Source organism: Heteronotia binoei, chromosome 14, assembly GCF_032191835.1.
Source record: "Heteronotia binoei isolate CCM8104 ecotype False Entrance Well chromosome 14, APGP_CSIRO_Hbin_v1, whole genome shotgun sequence".
Taxonomy (NCBI): Eukaryota; Metazoa; Chordata; class Lepidosauria; order Squamata; family Gekkonidae; genus Heteronotia; species Heteronotia binoei.
This window is the reverse complement of record NC_083236.1, coordinates 53,834,547-53,860,706: the sequence shown is the minus strand read 5'-3', so window position 1 is coordinate 53,860,706 and position 26,160 is coordinate 53,834,547. Positions and strand designations below refer to the sequence as shown.

At 48.3% G+C, this 26,160-nt stretch overlaps 1 protein-coding gene across 1 annotated transcript in view; it reads left to right on the top strand.

Moving 5' to 3' along the window:
* Window positions 1-1,224: 1,224 nt before the first annotated feature.
* N4BP1 (NEDD4 binding protein 1) overlaps window positions 1,225-26,160 on the top strand; it is a 40,928-nt gene continuing 15,992 nt past the window's right edge. Inside the window, exons 1-2 of the mRNA XM_060253845.1 lie at window positions 1,225-1,497; window positions 22,666-24,359. Coding sequence (XP_060109828.1) covers window positions 1,225-1,497; window positions 22,666-24,359 — 1,967 coding nt within the window. The remainder of the gene's footprint in view (window positions 1,498-22,665; window positions 24,360-26,160) is intronic.

Genomic DNA, 26,160 nt, shown 5'->3' with positions numbered 1-26,160 from the left:
CTAGCGAGATCCGTTCTCCCGGAGAAAATAGATGCTTTGGAGAGTCCCCACGGAGCTCCCAGTCCTCCCCAGGCTCCACCCCCAACTCTCCAGGAGCTTCCCAGACTGGATCTAGCAACCCTACCGCCCCATTCCCTCCCCCTCACCCCATCAGGGGGTGAACTTGTCAACCCTCGAGGCGCTCAGTTTCTATTAGAAAAGAGCTTTTGAATGGGGTTGTGAAGAACCAGGCATCCCCACCCCTCAGAATTGGCCCACCAGCCTAGTGTTGCCAATCCGCAGGTGGGGCCAGGGGATCCTCCAGTTTGGAGGCCCTCTCCCCGCTTCAGGGTCATCAGAAAGCAGAGGGAGGGGAGGGAAATGTCTGCTGGGAACTCTATTATTCCCTATGGAGACTTATTTCCATAGGAAATAATGGAGAATTGATCCACGGGTATCTGGGGCTGTGGGGGGGGGGCTGGTTTTTTAGGTAGAGGCAACAGATTTTCAGTATAGCATCCAGTGCCTCTCCCCAAAGTACCCCCCAAGTTTCAAAACGATTGGAACAAGGGGTCCAATTCTATGAGCCCCAAAAGAAGGTGCCCCTATCCTTCAGAATGGAAGGAAGGCATTTTACTTGGTGTGCGGTCCCTTTAAATGTGATGGCCAGAACTCCCCTTTGGAGTTCAATTATGCTTGTCACAACTTTGTTCCTGGCTCCACCCCCAAAGTCCCCAGCTATTTCTTTTTTTGTCCCCCCCCCCCCCATAAACAAGATTTTTATTGAATATAAAGAACAGGATACAATTAAGAACCCTAAACATAACACAAACCACATTTAAAAGGGATAAACCCATTAACACATCCCTCAAAGTTATCTCCAGATATTTCTCAAATTGGATTTGGCAACCCTACACCAGCCGCGCACCCGCAACCACCCCGCTCCAGCGCCACCCGGACATGCGGTAGGGGCGCTAGCGAGACCCTACCCCTTTGGCGGAGGGGGCGGGGCCGGGCAGGCTGTTGTGTCGCGCGGGCGCCTCATGGTGACGTCCGGCTGCCATAGTGATGCAGCGGGGCTAGCGCTTCCGGGTTGCGCGAGGGGGGCGGGCCGGGCAGGGGGAGTTTCCCGGGCGGTTGTTGCCTTGGCTCCCGTCCGGCCCGGGGCGTGATGGAGGGCGGCGGTGGTCCGAGGAGGCGGCGGTGGAGGTTTCCGCGCCCGGCGGCTTCCCGGCGGCTCCGCTGATGGCTGCCTTCGGGGAAAGCAGCAGCAGCAGCCGCCGCGGCGCGCCGAGGCCGGAGTGGGGCGAGGCGGGGCAGCAGGTGCTGGACGAATTCACCGCCCCGGCGGCCCAGAGCGCCTTCCTGGAGCGGAGCCGCGGCTGCATCGAGGGGCTCTTCCGGGTGCGCCTGGCCGTGCTGGGGGAGCTGAGCGGCGGGGCCTGGCAGCCCCGGCAGGGCGAGCGCCGCATCTGGCTCAGCCTCCTCGGCCAGCAGGAGAGAGTCCGCAACGCCAAGGTAGGGGCCGGCCCAAGAACCTGGGGGTGGGGTGGGGGCAGGAGATCGGCGAGGGTCTGGTGGCGGAAGGTTCCGCGGGCGCCGCGGCTAGGGATCCCCTGGGATTGCAGCTCAGCTCCAGGCTACAGAGATCGAATCCCCTGGAGAAAAGGGAGCCTGTGGCATTGCACCCCACGGGGATGCCAGCCTCCAGGCGGGATCTGGGGATAAGAACATAAGAGAAGCCATGTTGGATCAGGCCAACGGCCCATCCAGTCCAACACTCTGTGTTACACAGTGGCAAAAATTTTTATATATATACACACACTGTGGCTAATAGCCACTGATGGACCTCTGCTCCATATTTTTATCTAACCCCTTCTTGAAGGTGGCTGTGCTTGTGGCCACCACCACCTCCTGTGCCAGTGAATTCCACATGTTAATCACCCTTTGGGTGAAGAAGTACTTCCTTTTATCCGTTTTAACCTGTCTGCTCAGCAATTTCATCGAATGCCCACGAGTTCTTGTATTGTGAGAAAGGGAGAAAAGCACTTCTTTCTCTACTTTCTCCATCCCATGCATAATCTTGTAAACCTCTATCATGTCACCCCGCAGTCGATGTTTTTCCAAGCTAAAGAGCCCCAAGCGTTTCAACCTTTCTTCATAGGGAAAGTGCTCCAGCCCTTTAATCATTCTAGTTGCCCTTTTCTGGACTTTCTCCAATGCTATAATATCCTTTTTGAGGTGCGGCGACCAGAACTGCACACAGTACTCCAAATGAGACCGCTGGGATTGCAGCTCAGCTCCAGGCTACGGGGATCAGTTCCCCTTTGGAGGATGGGCTCTGTGGCATTGCATCCCACTAAGGTCCCTGTAGGGCAATGGTGGCCAAACTGTGGCTTGGGAACCACGTGTGGCTCTCGAAGCCCCCACGGCTCCGTCGGCTGGCTTGGAGAAGGCATTTCTCTCTTTATATCACTTCTCCAAGCCAGCCAGTGGCTTGGAGAGTGCATTTAGTTGAAGTTGCTTTCTTTCCACCTCTCCCTCCCTCCTCTCCCTGCCTTCTTTCCTTCATGTCTTGTGGCTCCAAGACATCTTTTTCATGGCTTGCGGTTCTCCCAACATCTGATGTTTATTGTATGTGGCTCTTATGTTAAGCAAGTTTGGCCACTCCTGCTGTAGGGGAAGCCAGCCTCCAGGTGGGATCTGGGGATCCCTTGGGATTACAGCTCAGCTCCAGAGTACAGAGATCAGTTTTCCTGGAGAAAAAGGGTGATTTGGAGGGTGGAATCTATAGCATTGTACCCCACTGAGGTTCCTGAGGGGAAGCCAGCCTCCAGGTGGGACCTGGGGATCCCCTGGGATTGCAGCTCAGCTCCAGGCTGCAGGGATCAGTTCCCCTGGAGAAAAGGGATCCTTTAAAATTGCAACCCACTGGCATGCCTGCTTCCAGGCGGGACCTGGGGATCCCCTGGGATTACAGCTCAGCTCCGGAGTACAGAACGGAGATCAGTTCCCCTGGAGAAAAGGGATGCTTTGGAGGGTGGACTCTAGAGCATTGCGCCCCACTGAGGGCCCTGTAGGGAGGCCAGCCTCCAGGTGGGACCTGAGGATCCCCTAGGATTGCAGCTCATCTCCAGAACAGAGATTAGTTTTCCTGGAGAAAAGGGAAACTTCGAAGGGGGAACTCTGTGGCCTTGTACCCCACTGAGGTCTCTGTAGGGAGGCCAACCTCCAGATGGGCCCTGGGGATTCCCTGGGATTGCAGCTCATCTCTAGATGAGTGAGATCAGTTTTCCTGGAGAAAAGGGATGTGTTGGAGTGTGGGCTGTGTGGCATTGTACCCCGCGGAGGTCCCTGCCTTCCCCAGGCTCCATCCCCAAATCTCCAGGAGTTTCCCAACCAGGATCTGGCAACCCTACTCCCCCCCCCCCCTCATTCCCTGCTGGTGGCCTGTGGGAACCTGGCAGCCACAGCCTCTTGTGCAGATGCAGGTAGATCTGGAAGGCCTGGTGGATAAGGGGAGGGAGGATGGGTAGATGCTTTGGAGGGTGAGCAATGGAGTTTAATTCAGGGTATAAGCTGCGTAAACGTTATTGGCCTTAAAGGTGCCACTGGGCTCAGAATTTGGTTATGTGATTGCTCAGCATAGAACATGCGCACATCATACATGTTGCGCTAGATTTGTACACATTCTTACAGGGAAGGCTGTGTATGTGCAACCATGATTGCAGTGTGTGTGTGTGTGTATATATATATAAGAGCCCCATGGTGCAGACTAGTAAAGCTGCAGTACTGCAGTCAAACTCTCTGTTCACGGCCTGAGTTGATCCCAGTGGAAGCTGGGTTCAGGCAGTCAGCTCAGCCTTCCATCCTTCCGAGGTCGGTAAATTGAGTACCCAGCTTGCCGGGGGCGGGGAGTGTAGATGACTGGGGAAGGCAATGGCAAACCACCCCGTAAAAAGTCTGCCGTGAAAACGTCGTGATGTGACGTCATATACAAACATGCCTGCAGGGTGTTTCATCATATATGAAGATGTGTGAATGCAAACGGAAGCTCATACCTTGAATAAAACTTTGCTGGCCTTAAAGGTCTTAAAGATGCCACTGAACTCTGACTTTGTTCGGTGTTTTATGTTGTTTCATCAAATCCGCATGCGGACATAAAGCTGTTCTTTTAATTTGTAAGTACTCCTACGAGCAGGCATGTGTATGCCTGTGTGCTTGCACTTCGGAACTGTGTGTCTCTAATGTGTCAGCTAATGAAAGATAAGCCTCTCACGCCCGATGAAGTGCACTGTGAGCCACAAAACATGGCCACAACTCGTTTTACAGTGCGTTAAGACTGCTTTTGGGTTGCTGCTATTCAGTGTGCAATGGATGCGTGTCTTGTTTGTTATGGTTGCTGTTACAGCATGCATAGTTCCCCCCTCTTCAGTTTCATCCTTACAACAGTCCTCCAAGGTAGTTTCGGCTGAGTGCTGGTACACTTCAGAGCTGCACGGGGATCTGAACATGGGTCATTGCGGAGAGCCAGTTTGGCATAGTGGTTAAGTGCGCAGGCTCTTTCTTATCTGGGAGAACCAGATTTGATTCCCCACTCCTCCACTTGCAGCTGCTGGAATGGCCTTGGGTCAGCCAGAGCTCTCTTATCTGGGAGAACCAGATTTGATTCCCCACTCCTCCACTTGCAGCTGCTGGAATGGCCTTGGGTCAGCCAGAGCTCTCTTATCTGGGAGAACCAGATTTGATTCCCCACTCCTCCACTTGCAGCTGCTGAAATTGCCTTGGATCTTGCAAAGCTGTCCTTGAAAGGGCGGCAGCTTCTGGGAGAGCTCTCTCAGCCCCACCTAACTCACAGGGTGTCTGTTGTGGGGGAGGAAGGTAAAGGAGATTGTAAGACACCCAGAGATTCAGAATGAAGGGCGGGGGATATAACTCCAGTATTATCTTCTTCTAGTCCATCACTGTAACCACTGCACCATGCTGGCTTTTTGTGCATGCGTGCCTTCGATGGTTATTAAGCCTCTAACATGTTTTTATCTTGCCCTTCTCCCGAGGCACTCAGGGTGGGGTGTGTGATCCCCTGCTTTTTATTCCCACAACGGCACTGTGGAGAAAGATTTGAAAGTTGGTGTACGAAGGAGAGAAAAATGAGGCAGATCTGCTATGCAACTGAAGCCAGGTTTTAACAATTTAATAAGCCAGTCAAAGTGAAAGAGAATCCTTTTCCGGGAGCATTTATTGTTTGTTAACATCTGGACATTGTTAACAGAACAAAGATAAGACTGCCTTGGCAATTCCCTTCTCAAGAGGACTAGTTATTCAAAACGACTGCTAATGGGTTTAAACAAATAATTGAATCTCATGTTGACAGCAACTCAAATGTAGATTGCCATATCCAGGGCTTTTTATGCAGAAGAAGCCCAGCAGGAACTCATTTGCATATTAGGGCGCACCCCCTGATGTTACCATTGTTTTGCGCAGGGTTTTTTGTCGAAAAAGCCCAGCAGGAGCCCCCTAACACCAAGCCAGCCCGAATTGCGTTCCAGTTCAAAAAAAGCCCTGGCCATAACTATGACTACTGCAGTGTTATGCATAATTTTTAAAAAATACATTAAGACACTATAATAGCAATATAGTCAGAATTTGATGTATATTAAGTCTTTCAAGCAGTATCAACTGCTTTTAATTGCGGATTTGTCTTTTCTGCACCATAACCATATGGTGGGATGGTGGCTCAGTGGTAGAGCATCTGCTTGGGAAGCAGAAGGTCCCAGGTTCAATCCCTGGCATCTCCAAAAAAGGGCCCAGGCAAATAGGTGTGAAAAACCTCAGCTTGAGACCCTGGAGAGCCGCTGCCAGTCTGAGAAGACAATACTGACTTTGATGGACCAAGAGTCTGATTCAGTATAAGGCAGCTTCATATGTTCAACCAGGGCTTTTTCTGTAGCAGGAACTCCTTTGCATATTAGGTCACACCCACCCCCCCACCCCGATGTAGCCAATCCTCCTGGAGCTTACAATGGGCCCTGTGCTAAGAGCCATGACCATTATTACCACCCAAGCAGTATTCCCTCTAAGCTGAGTTAGTGTGAGCTAGCTCACAGTTTTTTAGTCTCCATTTCTGCCTTAGCTCAGGAAAAATAGCCCCAGAGCAAACTAGTTTATGCAGCAGCCAAATTGCTCACTCACCACTTAATTGCCAGCAGCTCACAAAGCAGAATCTTTGCTCACCAGACTCCACAGCTTGGAGGGAGCACTGCCACTCGAGTGTATTAAGAAACTTGCAAAACATTAAGCACTGTATGTCGTTTGGCTGCTGCTAGGACAACCTGGAATCAATACCTTCAGCATTTTCTGATCAGGGACTTACTATAACTTTTTAAAAATAATTATTTCTCTCTCTCTCTCTCAAAGTGCCACTGATCAAAGCAGTTCATCATAGACTCATCTCTGTTCTTAGAGGATTCATGGTCCCAAGCGAGCCAGTTTGGTGTCGTGGTTAAGTGCACAGACTCTTATCTGGGGAAACGAGATTTGATTCCCCACTCCTCCACCTGCAACTGCTGGAATAGCCTTGAAAAGGCAGCTTCTGTGAGAGCCCTCTCAGCCCCACCCACCTCACGGGGGGTGTCTGTTGTGGGGGAAGGAGATTGTAAGCCGCTCTAAAACTCTGATTCAGGGAGAAGAGCGGGGTATAAATCTGCTGTCTTCCTCTTCTTCTTCTTACTAATGCCCACTTTTGAGGTCTGTCGTGCCTGACATCCTTTCCTTCCTCATTTTCCACCTTGGTCTTTAACAGCATGGTCTCAGCTGATCCATAGACTCATGTGACTCCTGCGTTTGGCCAGCTTTGATGGAATTACTCCCAAGCCTGCTTGGTTGAGGGTTTAGAACAGAGGTCCCCCAATGTGGTGCCCACAGGCACCTTTCTTGGTACTCGCCAAGCATTCGTACAGAGTTGGGGGGCAGATGTGGCCTTTTGCCCTGCCGGTCTTTTGATGAACCACTGGAGATTTGATTGGCTGCACAGATTTTCTTAAAAAGAAAAAACTATTGCTTTCGCAGCAGCTGCCACCACAGCACAAGGATGTTCGCCGTTTGTCTGAAAGTGAACTGCGGCATCCAGAGCTTTTTATGTAGAAAAGGCCCAGCGGGAACTCATTTGCATATTAGGCCACACCCTCTGATGTCACCATTGGTTCACACAGGCCTTTGTTGTAGGAAAAGTCCAGCAAGAACTCATTTACATATTAGGACACACCCCCTGACTCCAAGCCAGCCAGAACTGCGTTCCTGCTTAAAAAAAAAAGCCCTGGTGGCATCCATTTTGTGACAGGCCTCCACTCTTGTGGCGGCCATTTTATAGCTGCGCCTACCACTCTCTGTTAGAATTCCAAAGGTGCCCACTGGCTCAAAGTGGGTGGGGGGACTCCTGGTTTGGAGAAAGCCTTTCAGAGTCAGGATCGGCGTCTGCCAGGTCAATTTTCTGAGCATGTGAGGTAGCAATAATGATTACACCAGGGGCGGCCAAACTGCGACTCGGGAGCCACATGTGGCTCTTTCACACATATTGTGTGGCTCTCGAAGCCCCCACTGCCCCATCAAGCCAGCTTGGGGAAGGCATTTCTCTCTTTAAATCACTTCTCCAAGCCATGCCACCTGAAAGCTTGGAGAATGCCCCCAAAGTTAAAGTTGCTTTATTTCCACCTTTCCCTCCCCCATCAATTTGCCTTCCTGTCTTGCGGCTCTCTGAACATCCAGTGTTCATGTCTTGCAGCTCTCAGACATCTGATGTCTATTCGATGTGTCTCTTATATTAAGCAAGTTTGGCCACCTCCGGATTAGGCCCTGGCAAACTCAGGGTGTTTCCAATGCTGATGGTTTGTTTGTATTCTTGCATTGCACAAACATTTACACATAATGTGTAAAGGGAGGAGGAGGAAGTGATTTCTAAAAAAAGGTAGTGTAAGAGAAATGTGAGTCAGTGTCTGTGCTGGGTGATGGAGAAGTAGAACAAGATAATAGGAGATCTAAGACTGGTTCTGTGCGCACTTTTTTAATTGCTACATAGGAAGAAGAAGAAGGTATAGGATTTATATCCTGCCCTTCACTCTGAGTCTTCAGAGTCTCAGAGCAGCTCACAGTCTCCTTCACCTTCCTCTCCGACAACAGACACCCTGTGAGGAGGGTAGGGCTGAGAGAGCTCTCACAGCAGCTGCCCTTTCAAGGACAGCTCTGCGAGAGCTATGGCTAACCCAAGGCCATTCTAGCATCTGCCAGTGGAGGAGTGGGGAATCAAACCCGGTTCTTCTGGTTCTCTGCGAAAAGGATCTAGGGGTCTTAGTGGACCCTATGCTGAACACGTCAACAGTGTGATGCGGTAACTGAAAAGGCAAATGCAGTATTGGGCTATATTAACGGAAGTATAGTGTCCAGATCACGTGAAGTGATGGTATCACTTTACTCTGCTCTGGTAAGACCTCACCTGGAGTATTGTGTTAGTTTTTGACACCACATTTTAAGAAGGATGTAGACAAGCTGGAACGGGTCCAGAGGAGGGCGACAAAGATGATGAGGGGTCTGGAGACCAAGTCCTACAAAGAAAGGTTGAAGGAGCTGGGCATCTTTAGCCTGGAGAGGAGGCGGCTGAGTGGTGATATGATCACTGTCTTCAAGTACTTGAAGGGCTGTCAAATTGAGGATGGTGCAGAATTGTTTTCTGTGGCTCCAGAAGGCAGGACCAGAACCAACAGGTTGAAATTAAATCAAAAGAGTTTCCAGCTCAACATTAGGAAGATCTTCCTGATTGTTAGAGCGATTCCTCAGTGGAACAGGCTTCCTCGGAAGGTGGTGGGCTTTCCTTCCTTGGAGGCTTTTAAACGGAGGCAAGATGACCATCTGACAGCGATGAAGATCCTGTGAATTTAGGGGGGGGGGGTATTGTGAGTTTCCTGCATTGTGCAGGGGGTTGGACTAGATGACCCTGGAGGTACCTTCCAACTCAAGATTTTCCCAGAGAAGAGTCCGCGCACCACCACTTCACCAAACTGGCCAATTGGGAAGGTCTGCAGGGGGGAAGATTCTTTCTCTTTTCTTGCCCAGTTTCCAATGCCATACTGAAGCTTCTGTTTGCCCCTTGGGGAAGAAAAGTACAGGTTACTGACATTCAGAAAGGGCAGATAGTAGCCTGTGGGGGGCCGGGTAAAATCTAGAAGGCCATGCTGAAGATCCCGTCATAGACACACTGACATCTTCTTCAGTCTGACCCTTAGATTGTCATTTGTACAGCATTCGAGGTGTGAGAGATGACAGCGGAAAAGCACAGGGCCTTGAGGCTGCCTTCCATAACTTGTAGGGCTCTTCATCTCAGATACTCATCTGTAATGTACACCAGCAGTCCCCAACCTTTTTGGCACCAGGGACCGTTTTTGTGGAAGACAATTTTTCCATGGACTGGGGGCAGGGGGGCACGATGGTTTTGGGATGATACAATCGTGCACTTTATTTCTATTATTACATTGTGATATATAATGAAATACTCATACAACTCACTCTCTGGTTTTTAACAGGCCACGGACAGGGACCGGTGCATGGACTGGGGGTTGGGGACCCTGATCTACACGGATGACTTGCATGACTTTACTTTAAGCTAGAAGTTGCAAGGAGACAGGGGCTGGACGGTCAGTCTGATGTGCAGGGCTTTTCTTTTTGTAGCAGGAACTCCTTTGCATATTAGGCCACACACCTCGCTGTAGCCAATCCTCCTGGAGCTTACAGTAGGCCCTGTACTAGGAGCCCTGAAAGCTCTTGGAGGATTGGCTACATTTGGGGGGGGGGGTGGCCTGATATGCAAAGGGTTCCTGCTCCCTGTGAGAACCTTGTGCAGCAGCTTAAAGATGGTGGGAATGATACCGAAACAAAAGGCAGGCTGACCGAAATCATGGTGGTGGGCAGGGGAGGGCTGGAGCTGTCAGGTGGGGTAATCTGAGGTAACAGCTCATTGTTTTTTCCGTTTGCAGTTATTCGTCTACGGAAGAAAAGCCTCTTGACTGAACTAGAAGCGGGTTTAACTTTTCCTTAAACGCAGGGATGCTCGTACGCCTGGAGGGAGATGTGTGTGTTTCTTTGGGAGAGGCAGAGGTGTATCAGTGCATTTTTGCATTAAAAAGAATGAGGGATTGTGGAGAATCCTCTCTGTGCAGTATGTATGTGGCTAAGGTCTGCCCAGTTATCAGTATGGGGACACCTGGGCTCCCTGTACAGGTGAACTGGTTTCAAGTAAAACCTGTTTATCTTTATGGATAGTATAAGGCAGAGGTGGCCAAACTGCAGCTCGGGAGCCACATGGCTCTTTCACACATCCTGTGTGTCTCTTGAAGCCCACACCACCTTGTTGGCCAGCTTGGAGAAGGCATTTGTCTCTTTAAATCACTTATCCAAGCCACGCCAGCTGGCAGCTTGGAGAATGTATTTAAAGTTGCTTTCTTTCTCTTCCTCTCCTCCCCTCCCTCCCTCCCTTCCTTGTCTTCTGACTCTCAAACACCTGACATTTATTCTATGCGGCTCTTAACATTAAGCAAGTTTGGCCAACCCTGGTATAAGGAGTTGTGTGGAATGTGGAAAGAAGTTACCATTTTTGATTTAGGAGTTTGTGCTTCTCTCACTTGGGTTTGCAAAGCATGGATTTCCGCCTATGAATGTTCCTCAGGGAACATTAATAGGAAGAACTTTTCTCCCCATTTATGACATTTCCCATGGAGAAATGGAGAGAGACTCATTTGTGCTGTTCTCTTGATCCTGACCTCGAATTGTTGCGCACGTGACGTCTTCATTATAATCAAGGCTTTATCACTCTTAGACACCTAGTTCACCTGCGAACATCGACAGTTGGCTTCCGAAAAAACTTGTACCAGTAGTTCCATGCACTCTGAGACTTGGAACTTCTCTGTTTCCGGCAGCTCCCCTCTCCACAGTGCCACGCTGTGCAACTCGGGAAAGGTTTAAAATAGCTTTTAGAGGCGTGGTTCCTGCATGGCCCCAGTCATGCACCAAAGCCCAACTGTGGTTTGGTTATCGGAACCATGCCACAGAGCCATTTATTCCTTCCTCATGCTCAAGATGCCTCTTAGGTTTGCAGTAATCGTATTTCTCTGTCATGTCCAAATCAGGATTGCTGCCTAGTGCATTTTGTCTGGCTGAAAGGCAAACAGTAGTTTGTGGTAGCTTCAGTCTGCCCAGTTTTTGCAGCAAATCAGCAAAAGAAGGAGATAATGTGCAGGGGGAAGAATGAGCAAACAGACAGGTTACCAATGTTTAGAAAGGGCAAATAGTAACTAGGCATGCCTATCATGTCAGGTCTGCCCCTGACAGTTAGCCCACGGCTTGGCTGTAATGTCTGAACCATGCCTATCTGTCCGCAGTGAGCCCCCGTGCCCACCTAAAGGGTCTTTTGGGGTTCTGAACTTGATTGTGCCCTTTAAGAGTCCAGGCTTTGTCTTCAGGCCTGGCATCATTTTTTTAAAGGCATTTGTCTCTAAAATCACTTCTCCAAGCCAAACCGGTCGGCAGCTTGGAGAATGCATTTAGTTAAAGCTGCTTTCTTTCCCACCTCTCCCTTCCCAAGAAATGAGGGTGGTTCTTAGGGATCAGGATAATTTTTCCAGTAACTAAATTGTTACCAGATAGGCAAACTTTTTTTTTAAAAGAGGGTTCAGCTTGTGGAGTCTTGTCAGCAAAATTTCCACTTTGTGAGTTACTGGCATTAAAGGTGTGAGCTACTGCATCAATTAGTTTGCTCTGAGGCCATTTTTCCTGAGCGAAGACAAAAATGTGTGAGCCAGAGGCTAAAAAACTGTGATTTAGCTCGCACTAGCTCAGCTTAGAGGGAACACTGGAAGGGTCTACGTTGATTGAACTGGGATGTTGTCCGGTGACGGAAAGTGGGAAACAGCAAAGGGGCTCAGCCCTCAGTGGAATGAACTAGCTAAACCCCAACTGTGGTTGACACGAGGTAGATTTGTAGCATCCTGCGTGCCTCTTAAATGCTAGCACCAGGGCTTTTTTGGTAGAAAAAGCCCAGCAGGAACTCATTTGCATGTTAGGCTATACCCCCTGATGTCACCATTGTTTCGGACAGGGCTTTTTTTGTAGAAAAAGCCAAGCAGGAACTGATTTGCATATTTGGCCACACTCCCTAACACCAAGCCAGCCGGACTGTGTTCCTGTGCTTTCCTACTCAAAAGAGGTCCTGGCTAGCACAGTGCTTGCTCTTCCACTTTCCCATGTGGGAGACGTTTGTACTGTTCTTGGGACCTTTCATTTTCAAAATCAGCTGTATACTTACGTCAGGGAAAGGGTCAATTAGAGGTTGAGGAAAGGGCCATTTGACATGCTGGGCAGGGACTTGTAGCCCTTTCTTGCACATGCAGGGACGTGCTGATTGACAGTTCAGGGTCAGTCAGCAGTTTTACTCCAGGCCAGTTTGGAAAGAGATCCTGGAGGTTATATGTTTGGGGAGGGGGAGGGGGGCGGTGCTTGTGAATTTCCTGCATTGGGCAGGTGGTTGGACTAGATGACCCTGGAGGCCCTTTCCAACTCCTTTGATTCTATGACTTTTATTTATTTATTTATTCTATAACTTATATCCCGCCCTTCCCACAAAATGGCTCAGGGCGGCTCACAGCAAACGATAAAACAATAAAACAAAGTGCAGAGTTATTACATTTAAAAATCAAAGCATTTAAAAGCCTAAAAACCTTAAAATCTTAACATTAAAACTATACAGGCCTGCGGGCCAGTTCTCCCTCTAAACTGTGGAGCCTTGCAAGCAAAAATTATACTTTGTGAGCTCCTGGCATTAAAGTTGTGAGCTGCTGCATAACTTAGTTTGCTCTGGGGCCCTTTTTCCTGAGCGAAATCAAAAATGTGTGAGCCAGAGGCTAAAAAAACAGTGAGCTAGCTCACGCTAACTCAGCTCAGAGGGAACAGTGCTGCCGGTTGTACGTGTGAGAAGCACACATGGGCACATCGCACTGATTGTTTACCTTTCTAGATAGGCATGGTTATTTATTCATTTGTAACATTTCTACACTTCAGAGTCCTGCTTGAGACAGCTGACAATTACAAAGCGCAGCATTTGAGATCTGAGTTCATCAGCGGTCAAAAGGAATTCGGCTCCAGGGTGGTTTAACCTCTGGCGTAAAAGGCAATGTTCCAGAATTATGGCAACACTCAGGCACTGAGTAACACAACTCTTTCTGGGGAACACGCTGCTAGCCGTTCTTGCGCCTGTTCCTACATCCAGCCTTCGGAAGCTTGTGACCCTTTATTTTACTATTGCAAATTGCCCAACCACAGTTTTTTATTACTCGGAAATCTGCTGATTTATATTTAGGGGTAAAACCAGTATGTTGCAACTGGCGTTGCTTCAGCAGTTCAGAGGCAAACTCTTTGGCACTTTGACATTTGTGGGCATATTCGTATGACAGTTTTCACTTGCTGCAGTGCCCAAATGACATGAAGCGGAATTCTCTTTTCTCATGTTTCTGGGATCATGTTCCCTTGCTTTGCTACTGTGCCCAAGCAGTTTATAGAGTGGGGGTGGCCAAACTCGCTTAACGTAAGAGCCCCATAGAATAAGCGTTAGAAGTTTGAGAGCCGCAAGACATGAACGTCAGATGGTGGAAGGAAGGAAAATAAATAGGTGGGGGAGGGAGAAGTGGAAAGAGAACAACTTTAACTTTAAATGCATTCTTCAAGCTGGCTTGGCTTGGAGAATGATTTAAATAGAGAAATGCCTTCTCCAAGCTGGCCGACAGGGCAGTGGGGGCTTTGATAGCCACACAGTATGTGTGAAAGAGCCATATGTGGCTCTCAAGTAATAGTAATAGAGTCGGAAGGGACCTCCAGTGCTGTAACAGCAACCACAAAAGACAAGACCGTAAATGTCAAATCGTTAAGCCAGGAAACAGACGTCAGAAAAAGAAGGAAACAATCTTTCTTAGCACCTGCTTCACAAGATTGTTGTTCAACTGATGGCACAAAGGATTAGTCCTAGAATTGCCAGTTTTTCAACGAGCTGTTGCTCTAACCCGGACGGCCCAGTCTATTTCTTCTTGTCAGATCTTGAACCATAAGCTAAGCATTGGTTAGTACTTGGATGAATTACCAAGAAGGAAGTCCAAGCTATGCAGAGGCAAGCAATGGCATACTCGTAGGATCATAGAGTTGGAAGGGACCTCCAGGGTCATCTAGTCCAACCCCCTTCACAATGCAGGGAATTCACAAATACCTCCCCCTAAACTCACAGGATCCACATTGCTGTCAGATGGCCATCCAGCCTCTGTTTAAAAACTTCCAAGAGGAAGGACAGCCCACCGCTTCCTGAGGAAGCCTGTTCCACTGAGGAACCGCTCTAACCGTCAGGAAGTTCTTCCTAATGTTGAACCGGAGCCTCTTTGATTTAATTTCAACCCATTGGTTTTGGTCCTGCCTTCTGGGGCCACACAAAACAATTCTGCACCATCCTCTATATATGACAGCCCTTCAAATACTTGAAGAGGGTGATCATACCACCTCTCAGCCGCCTCCTCTCCAGGCTAAACGTGGCCAGCTCCTTCAAGCGTTCTTCATAGGACTTGGTCTCCAGACCATCTTTGTCGTCCTCCTTAAGCATTTTTTATAAAAAATGTTTGGTGTTGGAGGCCTTCAGGACAGCTATGTAGATCCTTGCCGGTCTACCAGTGGACCTTATTTCCATGGAATATGTGACTAGGAATGGATATACTTTTGCCTGTGATTAATGCATCTTTCTGCCTAAGGCTTTCGGCTTGCAGAAACATTCAAACTCTGCATTGCCTTATTTGTGTCCCTTTCCCCTCACCCTGGTTTTCCTTGAAAGGCAAGCCCTGTATTACTCAACAGCCTCCACCCAGTCATTTCAAGGCGTCTGTACCATAAAGACAGCAGTGCCGATTCTGTGAATTAGGCGGTTCATGAAGAGGAGGGCAGGAAGGGGTTATATCAGTGCTTAGTTCTCGTGGCCCCTTCTTACACACCCAGGGAAATGCTGATTGCCACTTTGGGGTCAGGCAGCAGTTTTTCTCCAGGCCAGATTGGCAAGGGATCCTGGATGTTTTTTGCCTGCAGGGGTCACTGGGGAGGTATTTGTGAACTTCCTGCATTGTGGAGGGGGTTGGACTAGATGACCTTGAAGGTCCCTTCCAACTCTGTGGTTCTATGAAAAGCAGCAGCATCTACATACTTTTCTTCTGTAGATCCAAAGTAGCATTTCGGGCAGCGGTGAGCTCATGCAACCAGATCCGTCCATTTTACAGAGTTCAGGCTGCCCCTTCTCCACAGTTGCCAACCTGAGGGAAGGAGAAAATACTGTCTGGGGCAAGAAGGCTTAGGCTAGTGAACTACTTCAGAGCACAGTGGTCTTTGATGCATGTCCCAGAGCAGGCTGGCCAAACTTGCTTAATGTAAGAGCCGAACAGAATAAACATCCAATGTCTGAGAGCCACAAGACATGAATGTCAGATGGGAAGGAAGGAAAACAAATAGATGGAGGAGGGAGGAGGAGGTGGAAAGAAAGCAACTTGAACTTTATTATGCATTTTCCAAGCCACCAGCTGGCTTGACTTGGAGACGTGATTTCAAGAGAGAAATGCCTTCTCTCTGATGGGGCAGCGGGGGCTTTGAGAGCCCACACAATTTGTGTGAAAGGGCCACATGTGGCTCCCAAGCTGCAATTTGGCCACCCCTGTCCCAGAGCCTTTTGTAGGCTCCCCCTTCCCTTTTAGAGAAGGATCTGCTTGGAAATGTTGAAGACTGCTGTTTTAGCGGGTAGAGCTTACAGTACCATCCACCAACTCTCCTTCATTTCTCCAGGCAGCCTTCCAGGAAAGCTAGCCGCTGGCCAGGGGTCTTTCTGCTATATCTGGGATGGCCAGACTTGCTTAACGTAAGAGCCACAAAGAATAAATGTCAGATGTTTGAGAGCTGCAAAGGAGGGAGGCAAATAGATGGGGAGGGAGGTAGGGGTGGAAATAAAGCAGCTTTAAGTTTAAATCCATTTTCCAAGGCGCTGGCTGGCTTGGAGAACTGATTTATAGAGAGAAATGCCTTCTCCAAACTGGCTGACAGGGAGGTGAGGGCTTCAAGAGCCACACAATTTGCATGAAAGAACCACATGTGGCTCCCGAGCCTCAGTTTGGCCACCGCTGTGCTATAGCCATAGTATCCCAGATCTGCTTCTTAATGACAAGGGAATGTTTTGTCTGATGCACCATTTCAGAACACTCATAGGCGCAAATGTTCCTTCATGCAAAAATGATTCCCTGCACAGAGAAGAAAAGCATTTTGGGGGGGGGGGGGGGGGGACGGACTTCTTTCCCGGCCTTCTGTCTGCCATGCTCACTTTCCGCATGCAATGGTTATAACTAGGGCTGTGCTATAGCCCCATAGTATCTCCGCATGCAGTGGTTTTTCCTTTCGCTTGTGCAGGCAATAGGTCATGTTAGGCCCCGGCTCTGGGCTGCTCCGCTCAGTGAAAACTCAGCCCTAGTTATAAGGAGTAAAGGGTTTGTAATCTGAAGTGCTTTTGACAGGACGCGTGTGCCTGCGTTGCGTGTGAGGGACTGTTCAGTTCCTGAATGGAAATGCCCTAGAGAAACCGTCTTGCTCGTTTCTCCGTAGACCGGCAGCCCCACAGACAGAGAAAAAGAGGAAAAGATCTTTTCAAAAGCAAAGGAGGCAGCCACTGAGGTGCATTACGGGTCGGTGGCTTGCAGACTTCCCTCTCCCACACCAGACGTTAAATGCATTGGGAAAACCCAAGGGAATTGTCATGAACTGGTCTTGCATTCCTCTTGCATGCAAGTGAGGTTGGCGTAGAAGTACAGGCCGTAGCTTGTGAAGTTCCCGATGCTCTGAGCCTGCTTTTTACTTTTGGGAAGGTGGGCTGCTAAGGCCCACCCCTCTTGTGGCTGGTCCTTCTACCAGCAGGCCTCTAGAGTCGAGAGTGGCTCAAAACCAAGAAGGAAGAGCCCCGCATGGCTCTTTCTGCTCTCACTAATGCTTTCTATCCGTTGGAACAGAGCAGTCAGGGATGACTTCCCACCACTCATCGTGGGGCATTTTAAAACATGGGGACAAGAAGCCTTGCATGTGTCTCCGTGGTTGTTTCTCACCAGAGGCTGGGAGCTGTTTTGGCTACGTCACGCTATCTTGTTCCTTCTGAGCTCTCACCGATAAGCTGGTCAGGTGACAGTATCCTTTTAAGGTAGGGCAGTCTTGTAGCAGTAACCTCTCCCTCCCCACCCCCAGTCGCAGCTGCTCTCTGATAAGTCCCAAGGATTCCCATGGCCTCGAATGTATTATTTTCATTAATATGTCTGTAATGTGTGCTGCCCATAAATAAAAACCCGGAAGGATGGTTGTGTTAGGTCTGCAGCAGATAAAACAGGAGTCTTGTTTCTCATTAAAGCCAGGATGGTGTAGTGCAGGGGAGGCCAAACTGTGGCTCGGGAGTCACCAGTGGCTCTTTCGCGCATATCGTGTGGCTCTTGAAGCCCCCCACTGCCCTGTTGGCTGGCTTGGAGAAGGCATTTGTCTCTCTCAATCACTGCTCCAAGCTGTCTGGTGGCTTGGAGAATGCATTTAAAGTTAAAGTTGCTTTCTTTTCCACCTCCCCATCTATTTTCCTTCCTTCCTCCCTCCCTCCATCTGATGTTCCCTCCTTCCTCCCTCCTCCCTCCCTCCCTTCCATCTGATGTTCATGCCTTGTGGCTCTCAAACATATGATGTTTATTCTGTGTGGCTCTTATGTTAAGCAAGTTTGGCCACCCCTAGGCTAGGCTGTACAGTGACTGGCTGTTCTGCTGCTCATTCGGGGGGGGGGGGGGGCTGGATCACAGTGCTGGCCTTCGATGTCCTGGCATAATAACCAAACTAGGGATTCTCAGTTGAAAATAGAGACCATCCTATTTACTTGCTGCACATCTCTGCTTACGCCAACGATAACCGTCAAGGACATTGCTGAAGGTTGTCCTTCACGTGCTCTTTGGGAGGGGGAGAGCAAATGCAGTTTTACTGTATTGTGTGTGATTTTAATTTGGGCCTGTAAGCCACCTTGCGTTCCGAGGAAGGCAGGGTGTAAATATTTTAATATCTTACTAGATATTGACTCTGCAGTAGCTTGTCCTTGTACTAACTTGAAAACGAGGAGGCTTGTTCTATTCATAAAACGTTTTATAGGTGGGGTGGAATTCTAGCAGAAGCTGCTTTGCATATTAGGCCACACACCCCTGATGTAGCCAATCCTCCAAGAGCTTACAAAAAAGAGTCTTGCAAGCTCTTGGAGGATTGGCTACATTGGGAGTGTGTGGCCTAGTATGCAAAGGAGCCCCTGCTAGAATTCCACCCCTGATTATAGGAAGACATAATTGTTCTCTACTGGAGTCTTAGAATTCAGAGTGAACCTTACTGGTTGAACTATTATCTGTGAAGAGAATTAATAATCAGCGTTAATGTGTAAATGGAAACAGTTATTTCTGTTTTTAAAATTCCGTCTTTCAGCCTTAATGCTCATTAACATATTGTGTATACTGAAAGCACAGTGCAGTTAGAACAGAAATTGGGATTCTTCCTTACAGTCCCTCTCCTGAAATTGTGCATAGATGCAGGTTTACAAGCCTCTTTTGTCTTTCTCCACAGACTGATGCTTCAACTGTAGCAAGTAGTGAGAACATCTACTTTGGCATATTGCTGCAATTTTGCCCACAGAGTTCTTGTTGGAGGAGGACAGAGATAGTAGGGAAGGTAGCATTATGTATTCAGTTTCTTAAATTGTGCAAACAGAAACACACACTGTCCCGGGTAACTTCAGCCTCTGTTGCTGTTACTTGTGTCAATGCAGTTGCTGTAATAAGGCCCTTTCTGGGCATGAGCAAGCAGCTGTGGTTCTGTTTTTCTTGGTTTTGGCAGAAAAGACAAGCATATGCTTCTGAACCTTGGGGCTGGCGAAGCAGTTTGCATTCTGATGATCTGGCTTCTCAGTTTAAGCGGCTGCTCTGTAGAAGAGAGGAAAAACCGAACCTTCGAAGCGCCAACAGCAAATTCTTACCAGCCCTGGATTTTGGCGCAATGATTTTTTTTCTTAAATCTTTTGGTAAAAATGTCACACGACGTTGCCGCCTTTTTGTCAGATGCTTTGCTTTGTGAAGCTTAATTAACCCCGCGTGTGGAGTTTGCTGTTGATGTGTCAGCAGGGCCAGGCCTAGGGCACGTGGCGCCCCAGGCAGGCTCCCTGCCTGCCGCCTCCACCGCCTCCCTCCCTCCCTCCCTCCTCAGCCACGCTCCATTGTGCCCCCTCCCAATCGATTAGAAGAGCGCACCGCGATGAGGCTGGGCCCTACTGGCTTGGAGGCTGCCGGCATCTGAACGTTTTTTGAAGAGAGAGCTGGAGGAGGTTTCTCCCCCCCTCCTTACTGGAAGTGAGGGGGAGCGAAGCCTCCTCCAGCTCTCTCTCCAAAAAATGTTCAAATGCCAGCTGCCTTGAAGCCGGTAGGGCCTAAACTCATAGCAGCACACTCCTCTGAGGGAGAGGGGGTGAGCAGAGAGCGGCGTGGCAGAAGAGAAGGGAGGGGGCTGGCAGCGGCGGAGGGGAGAGAGGCAAATTTAGGTGGTTGTCTTGAGCACCGGGAGGGGAGAAACCCAGTTTGGCGCCCCCCCCCCTCCTGGCACCCTAGGCATCTGCCCAGTTTGCCTAGTGGGCGGTGAGCTGGCCCTGTGTGTCAGAGATGACTGTGACCAAAGCAGGCCACTGTGCCTTTCCTGCGCTCCCTGTAAGTTAGCGAGTCATCTTCATGGTTGGAAAGTTGATGCTTTTATCGATCATGCTCTTATCCCACCCTTCCTCCAAGGGCCTCGAGGCAGCAAACTTAAGTTCTCCTGTCTTCCGCTTTATCCTCACAGCAACCTTGCGGGGTGGCTAGACTCAGAGACAGGGACTGACTCAGGGTCACCCAGTGAACTTCCTGGCTGAATAGGGATTCGAACCCAGCCCCTAGCCTAGCATGCAAGCCCCCTATACCACATGGGTGTGTTACAGGAGCAGGTCAGTAGGCTGCTACTTCAGGCCTTTGTGCAAGGTACGATGTTTTTACAGCATGGGATCCTGTGACGGTTCACAGGGAAAGAGATTGGGGTAATTAGGTTCAAAGTCTCCCCCCCACCCCGCAAAAAAAAGGTCATGGGCAACTTACTTCCGCTGTTCAGATTTCCACTTTATTTAGTACATTTAAAAAAAAAAAATCCCGCCATTCTGTCCTCCACTTTATCATCACAACAGCTGTATGGATTGAAGACCGAAAGTTGAATTTGAAAACAACTGGCAAGCTTTCTACACTTACTGTAATTAATCTTTGCAGTTGTTTAGTAGAATGGTTTATACCAGGGCTGGCCAAACTGTGGCTCAGGAGACAAGTGTGGCTCTTTCACACATATTGTGTGGCTCTCAAAGCTCTCACTGCCCTGTCTGCTGGCTTGGAAAAGGCATTTCTCTCTTTAAATCACTTCTCCAAGCCAACTGACAGCTTGGAGAATGCATTTAGAGTTAAAGTTGCTTTCTTTACACCTCTCCCTCCCTTCTCCCATCTATTTGCCTTCCTTCTTTCCAGCTCTCAAGCATCTGACATCCATGTCTTGTGGCTTTCAAACAGCTGACGTTAATTCTGTGTGGCTCTTACAGTAAGCAAGTTTGGCCACCCCTGGTTTATATTGTGTGGCAGTTTTGATACGACATATTAAGAATATCTTTTTGTATGATTTCTGTTACAAAAACCATTACGTTAAAATTATACAAAGTTTCTGAAAGACTATTTATGATATAGACGTTTTATGATATAATTGATGAAAGAATAAAAGTGAAAATATATTATGAGAAAACAGTAGATGGGTAGGTTGTTAAAGCTCAGGAGTGGCCAAATTTGCTTAATGTAAGAGCCACAGAGAATAAACGGTAGATGTTTAAGAGCCACAAGACATGACCATCTGATGTTGGAGGAAGGGAAGAAAGGAAGAAAGAAAGAAAAGGAAAATAGTTGAGGGGAGTGGAAAGAAAGCAACTTTAACTTTAAATGCATTCTCCAAACTGCCAGCTGGCTTGGCTTGGAGAAGTGATTTAGAGAGACAGATGCCTTCTCCAAGCTGGCCAGTGGGGCGGTGGGGGCTTCGAGAGCCACACAACATGTGTGAAAAAGCCACATATGGTGCCTGAGCTGCAGTTTGGCCACCCCTGGTATATATATGTTATATATATACCATGATTGATATATATATATATATATATATATACACACACACACACACACACACACATTTTAATCAATACACACACACACACATTTTAATCAATACACACACACACACACACACATTTTAATCAAGGATGGTCCTTAATAGCCGCAAATATTTCCATCTGTATTGTTTCCATAATTTTATTTTCCATTCTTTTTCCTCTATTCCTTTTTAAAATTCTGTATCCCCTTTAAAAAGTTAAATTTTATTTAATAAAAAAACCAACCAGCTTTGTGGGAGAGACGGTCTTATGTCCACTCAGAAAGTTTCATTTGGTTCTGTCTATGTAGGCAAGTTGACTAGGAGAGAGCCTACTTCACTGCATGCAGTGAGTCTTCTGCTTTTTAGACCTTGCTACCAACTTCTTATATTCTGACCATATACATTTTTTTTCTTTTTCGGTGAATCGCCTTCCTTTATTTCTTAGTTTTTCTATCTTAACAACAACAATCAGTGTTCCCTCTAAGCTGCAGTCTTGTGCGCAAAAATTCTACATTGTGAGCTACCGGCATTAAAGTTGTAAGCTACTGCGTAAATTTTTGTGCTCTGGGGTCATCCTTCCTGAGCTAAGACAAAAATCTGTAAAGCTGGAGGCTAAAAATTTGTGAGCTAGCTCACGCTAACTCAGCTTAGAGGGAACAGTGCCACTGTCAAGAACTGGTTCTTGCCAAGGAATCATATAACCTGCATTTTCATGCATTTGTTTTTGCTTTGTCTGTATGCCTACATTCTCATGTCTTTGTAACATCGATATAAGTAATCTTTCTGCCTACGCTAATACCAAGCATTCCTCTCATGAGCTACAAAGGTCCTCTGCAATCTGCCTGGCCAGAGACTGCTAACTTTTTATTTTGGAGAAAACCGTCTGAACTGTGGGGGGGTGGGGAGATGAAGAGTGTCTGTCTTTAATTATTGGTGCCTTTTAATTTTGTGCCAAGACTTACATGCCTTAATGCCTGCATAATTAATGGTCACAGTAAGATATAAAGGTATAGCCTGACCTGTGGAGGTCAGTTCTAGCAAGGCCAGTCTTTGCTGTGAATATGCTCTTCATTAAATAAACCCTAATTTGATTTACAGCAAGGACGTGGAGTCACTGAGTGCTGCACAGAACTTGACGGCCACACTTGTGACTCAGTGATGGGCAATGACCCACCAATGGAAGATGGTTGTATTAAAACATCTTTCTACCCTTACAGTTTTGTGATAGCATTGACAAATTTTCCTTGAGTGTCATGTGTCTCAAGAGGGAAAAGCATATGGTGTTGGAACTGTTGAATTTTAAAATACAGTGTGGTCTAATTTTTCTTTCTTTTGTTGTAGGAATACATTAAAGGGCTTTGTGAACCCGAATTAGAAGAGAGGGAGTATTATCCCAAAGATATGCATTGTATATTTGTAGGGGCCCAGAGCCTCTTCTTGAATTGCCTCATTCAGGATACCTGTGCTGATATCAGCATCGCAGAGATGGGGCTGCTGAATATCAAAGGCACAGCTGAGCCCGTGGTCATGGCCAGAAGCCACATTCAGCAGCTGGTGAACCTCTTCAGAAACAACGAAAACCTACCAAACGGCCGAGAGCCAGAAGTCAAGAAGCAGTTCAAACAACTTGTCGAGGCCCATGCGGATAAGTACACAATGGACTTGTTGATCCTACCGAGTTCACTGAAAAGAGAACTACTCAACCTCGCACAGATCAACAATTGCAGAATGGAAGACAAAATCATAGACCTTACTGAAGCTGATGGGTCACCGGAACGTCTGCCAAATGAAACTCCGAAACCATGCTCAACGAGCTGTGATTTCAGAACAGGACTGGAGGAAGCACGAAACAAGGCGGGCACCCCCGTCACGGAGCTGACAAAGCAGATGGACATTGTCTTCCCTCAGAGCCCAGAAAAGCATTTTGTACCCATAAACGGTCTAACTTCACTCGAGACACCTGTTGGCAAAGAGAGGCAGTCGTGTAAAAGGAGATCCTCAGAATCTGAGGAGCGGCGTCCAAAGAAACAGTTTTCTCTGGAAAACAATCAGGAGAGCAAACGGACGGCGTGCAGCCCGCCTGGTAACGTGATAGTGATCAGTCCGGTTGCCGACAGAAGCGACAAGTCAGAGGATCCGAACCCATGCCCTAAAGAAGGTGATGAGATAACCGAGGAAATGGAATACAGGATTTTGGTCAACTTTTTCAAAAGCATGGGCTATTCTCAGCACATTGTGGAGAAAGTGATTGGCGAACTCGGACAGCTGGCTGAGCCCCTCCTGCTTCTGGAAGAAATTGTAAAAGAGAGTAACAAGTCCTCGAAAGAGAACGAACTGGCTGCTCAGGCCATTGGGACGCAAGCCTTGAAAGGCAAAGGCAGTCCCAGCAACCACCGCCACCGTGACCCGGGCCGTAATTCTGAAGAGCCAAAAAATGCCAAACACAATGTGCTATCTCCTCCTGGGGCCCAGTCCGAGACTGAACGCGAATCGCATTTGCGAGGCCTAAATGAAACTGCCCTTGGCTGTGACAAAAATCCAGTGCACAAAGATCACCACGGTTTCTTCGGCTCGCATAATCGTTCCGAACAGTCTCGCGGTTCCCAGAAAAGTGCGATAGAAAGTGAGGGCCATGCGATAGCACGTGACAAATCTCAGGGGTTCATGAAAGATAGACCCAAAGAAGTCAACCTGGTAGCAAGAGGGGCCACAGAAATGTCTCGCCAGCCAATTCAGAAAGAAACCGTGGTGGGTCAAACATGTGCCAATCAGTCAGCCATGAAGGGCTGGTGTCACCCTTCACAGCACAGAGCCAGGGAGCTCCCTTCTCATCAAGCGAACCCGCCTGAGCATTCTGCTGCTAACCCAGAAAGCAGACCGGGGGTTTCGTACAGTCATCGCACTGACCCTTCGGTCACCGGAGTTCAGAGGTTTCTGGAATCCCTGAAAACACCTTACAAGCTGGAACTGAAAAATGAACCGGGCAAAGAACACTTAAAGCATGTCATACTAGATGGTAGCAACATAGCAATCTCGTGAGTATGGGTTTGGGGTTTTTTTTTTTATCGTTTTCTCTTTTTTTAATTTTGAGAGTGGTTCAGAGCGAAACTAGGGAGGGGGAATTACCCCCAAAGCGTGGACATTTGGAGTGTCAGAGCGAGCGCAGTGAGAAACATACGAAACTTAAGGTGCAGTCTGTATTCTCACTCAGGTTTGAGGCAGGAAACCTTTTTTCTCTGGTGATGAGTAAGAGCCAGGGGAGATAAGGTGGAAATGACAAGTTCGCTCGATTGCCTGTGTCAGCCACTTTGCACGCCCAGTCACATGCACACACCAAGTCCCTAATCAGTTTGATGTACCAGGTGCGAGATGCCTGAAAAGATCACGGTGGGCACTCAGACACAGTTCAGCCGCCTTTCCCCGGGAACTTCTTTTGGGGAAAGAAGTAAATTGTCTCACTGAGTGTGACATCACATTTGGCTTTTCCTTAGCAAACTAATCCTGGCACAGCCTTAAAAATGCGCCCTTATTATTGCTGCTGGAAGAGCACAATACCAGACTTCTTCCAGAGCCAGTTTGGTGTAGCGGCTAAGTGCGCGGACTCTTATCTGGGAGAACCAGGTTTGATTCCCCACTCCTTCACTTGCACCTGCTGGAATGGCCTTGGGTCAGCCATAGCTTTCATGGGAGTTGTCCTTGAAAGGGCAGCTGCTGTAAGAGCTCTCTCAGCCCCACCTACCTCACAGGGTGTCTGCTGTGGGTGTGGAGGGGAAGGTAAAGGAGTTTGTGACCACTCTTGAGATTCAGAGTGTAGGGCGGGATATAAATCCAATATAATTTTCTTCTTCTTCCTGCTGCTGCTGCTTTCTGTGGCACGTCTTCTGCCACTGGGTCACCCCGAATGTCCCAAACGATAAGGGGTCTTGGCTGTATCTGAGACCTGCCCCTTGGTGCCAACCTCAAGACTTCGGCCACCTCTGTCAAAAATGTGTGAGCCGAAGGCTAAAATGCTGTGCGCTAGCTCACACTAACTCAGGTTAGAGGAAACACTGCCTGTGGCAGCCATTAGCCTCTCACTTCCCTGTGAGAGCCAACTTTGTTAGTTGCTGCTCAGCACCTTAAGACCACCGAGGTCCGTTTATCCTGTGTACATTCTCGCTTTTGCTCCCCCCCCCCCCCCCCCCGTTTTTAAAAAAACGGTTATTTAAGGTTTTATTTATCATTGGTGGGGCTGGTTTTTCTCTTGCTCAGAAATGTAAATAAGGACCTTTAACGATACGGTAGAATCCTTTTCGCAATCTGGATGGTGTCCCGTTGCTGTCGAAACAAATGGAAGTTGCACAAGCGTGCGCTCAGGCTGTTGAGCAAGCTGGTTTTATTTTAGCTGTATCTGCACATGGAAGATGATGCTTATGGGTTGCATCTCCTTTGGCAGGGGGTGGGTGGGAGAGTATAGTTACCAACCCTGCCGCATGATGGTGAGGAGTCTGGAGACCTATGAAAAAAGGTTGAAGGAGCTGGACATCTTTAGCCTGGAGAGGAGGCGGCTGAGAGGTGATATGATCACCGTCTTCAAGTACTTGAAGGGCTGTCATATAGAGGATGTTTTGGAATTGTTTTCTGTGGCCCCAGAGGGTAGGACCAGAATCAATGGGTTGAAATTAAATCAAGAGTTTCCGGCTCAACATTAGGAAGAACTTCCTGACCGTTAGAGCGGTTCCTCAGTGGAACAGGCTTCCTCGGGAGGTGGTGGGCTCTCCTTCCTTGGAGGTTTTTAAACAGAGGCTGGGTGGTAACCACCCCGTAAAAAGCCTGCTGTGAAAACGTTGTGAAACC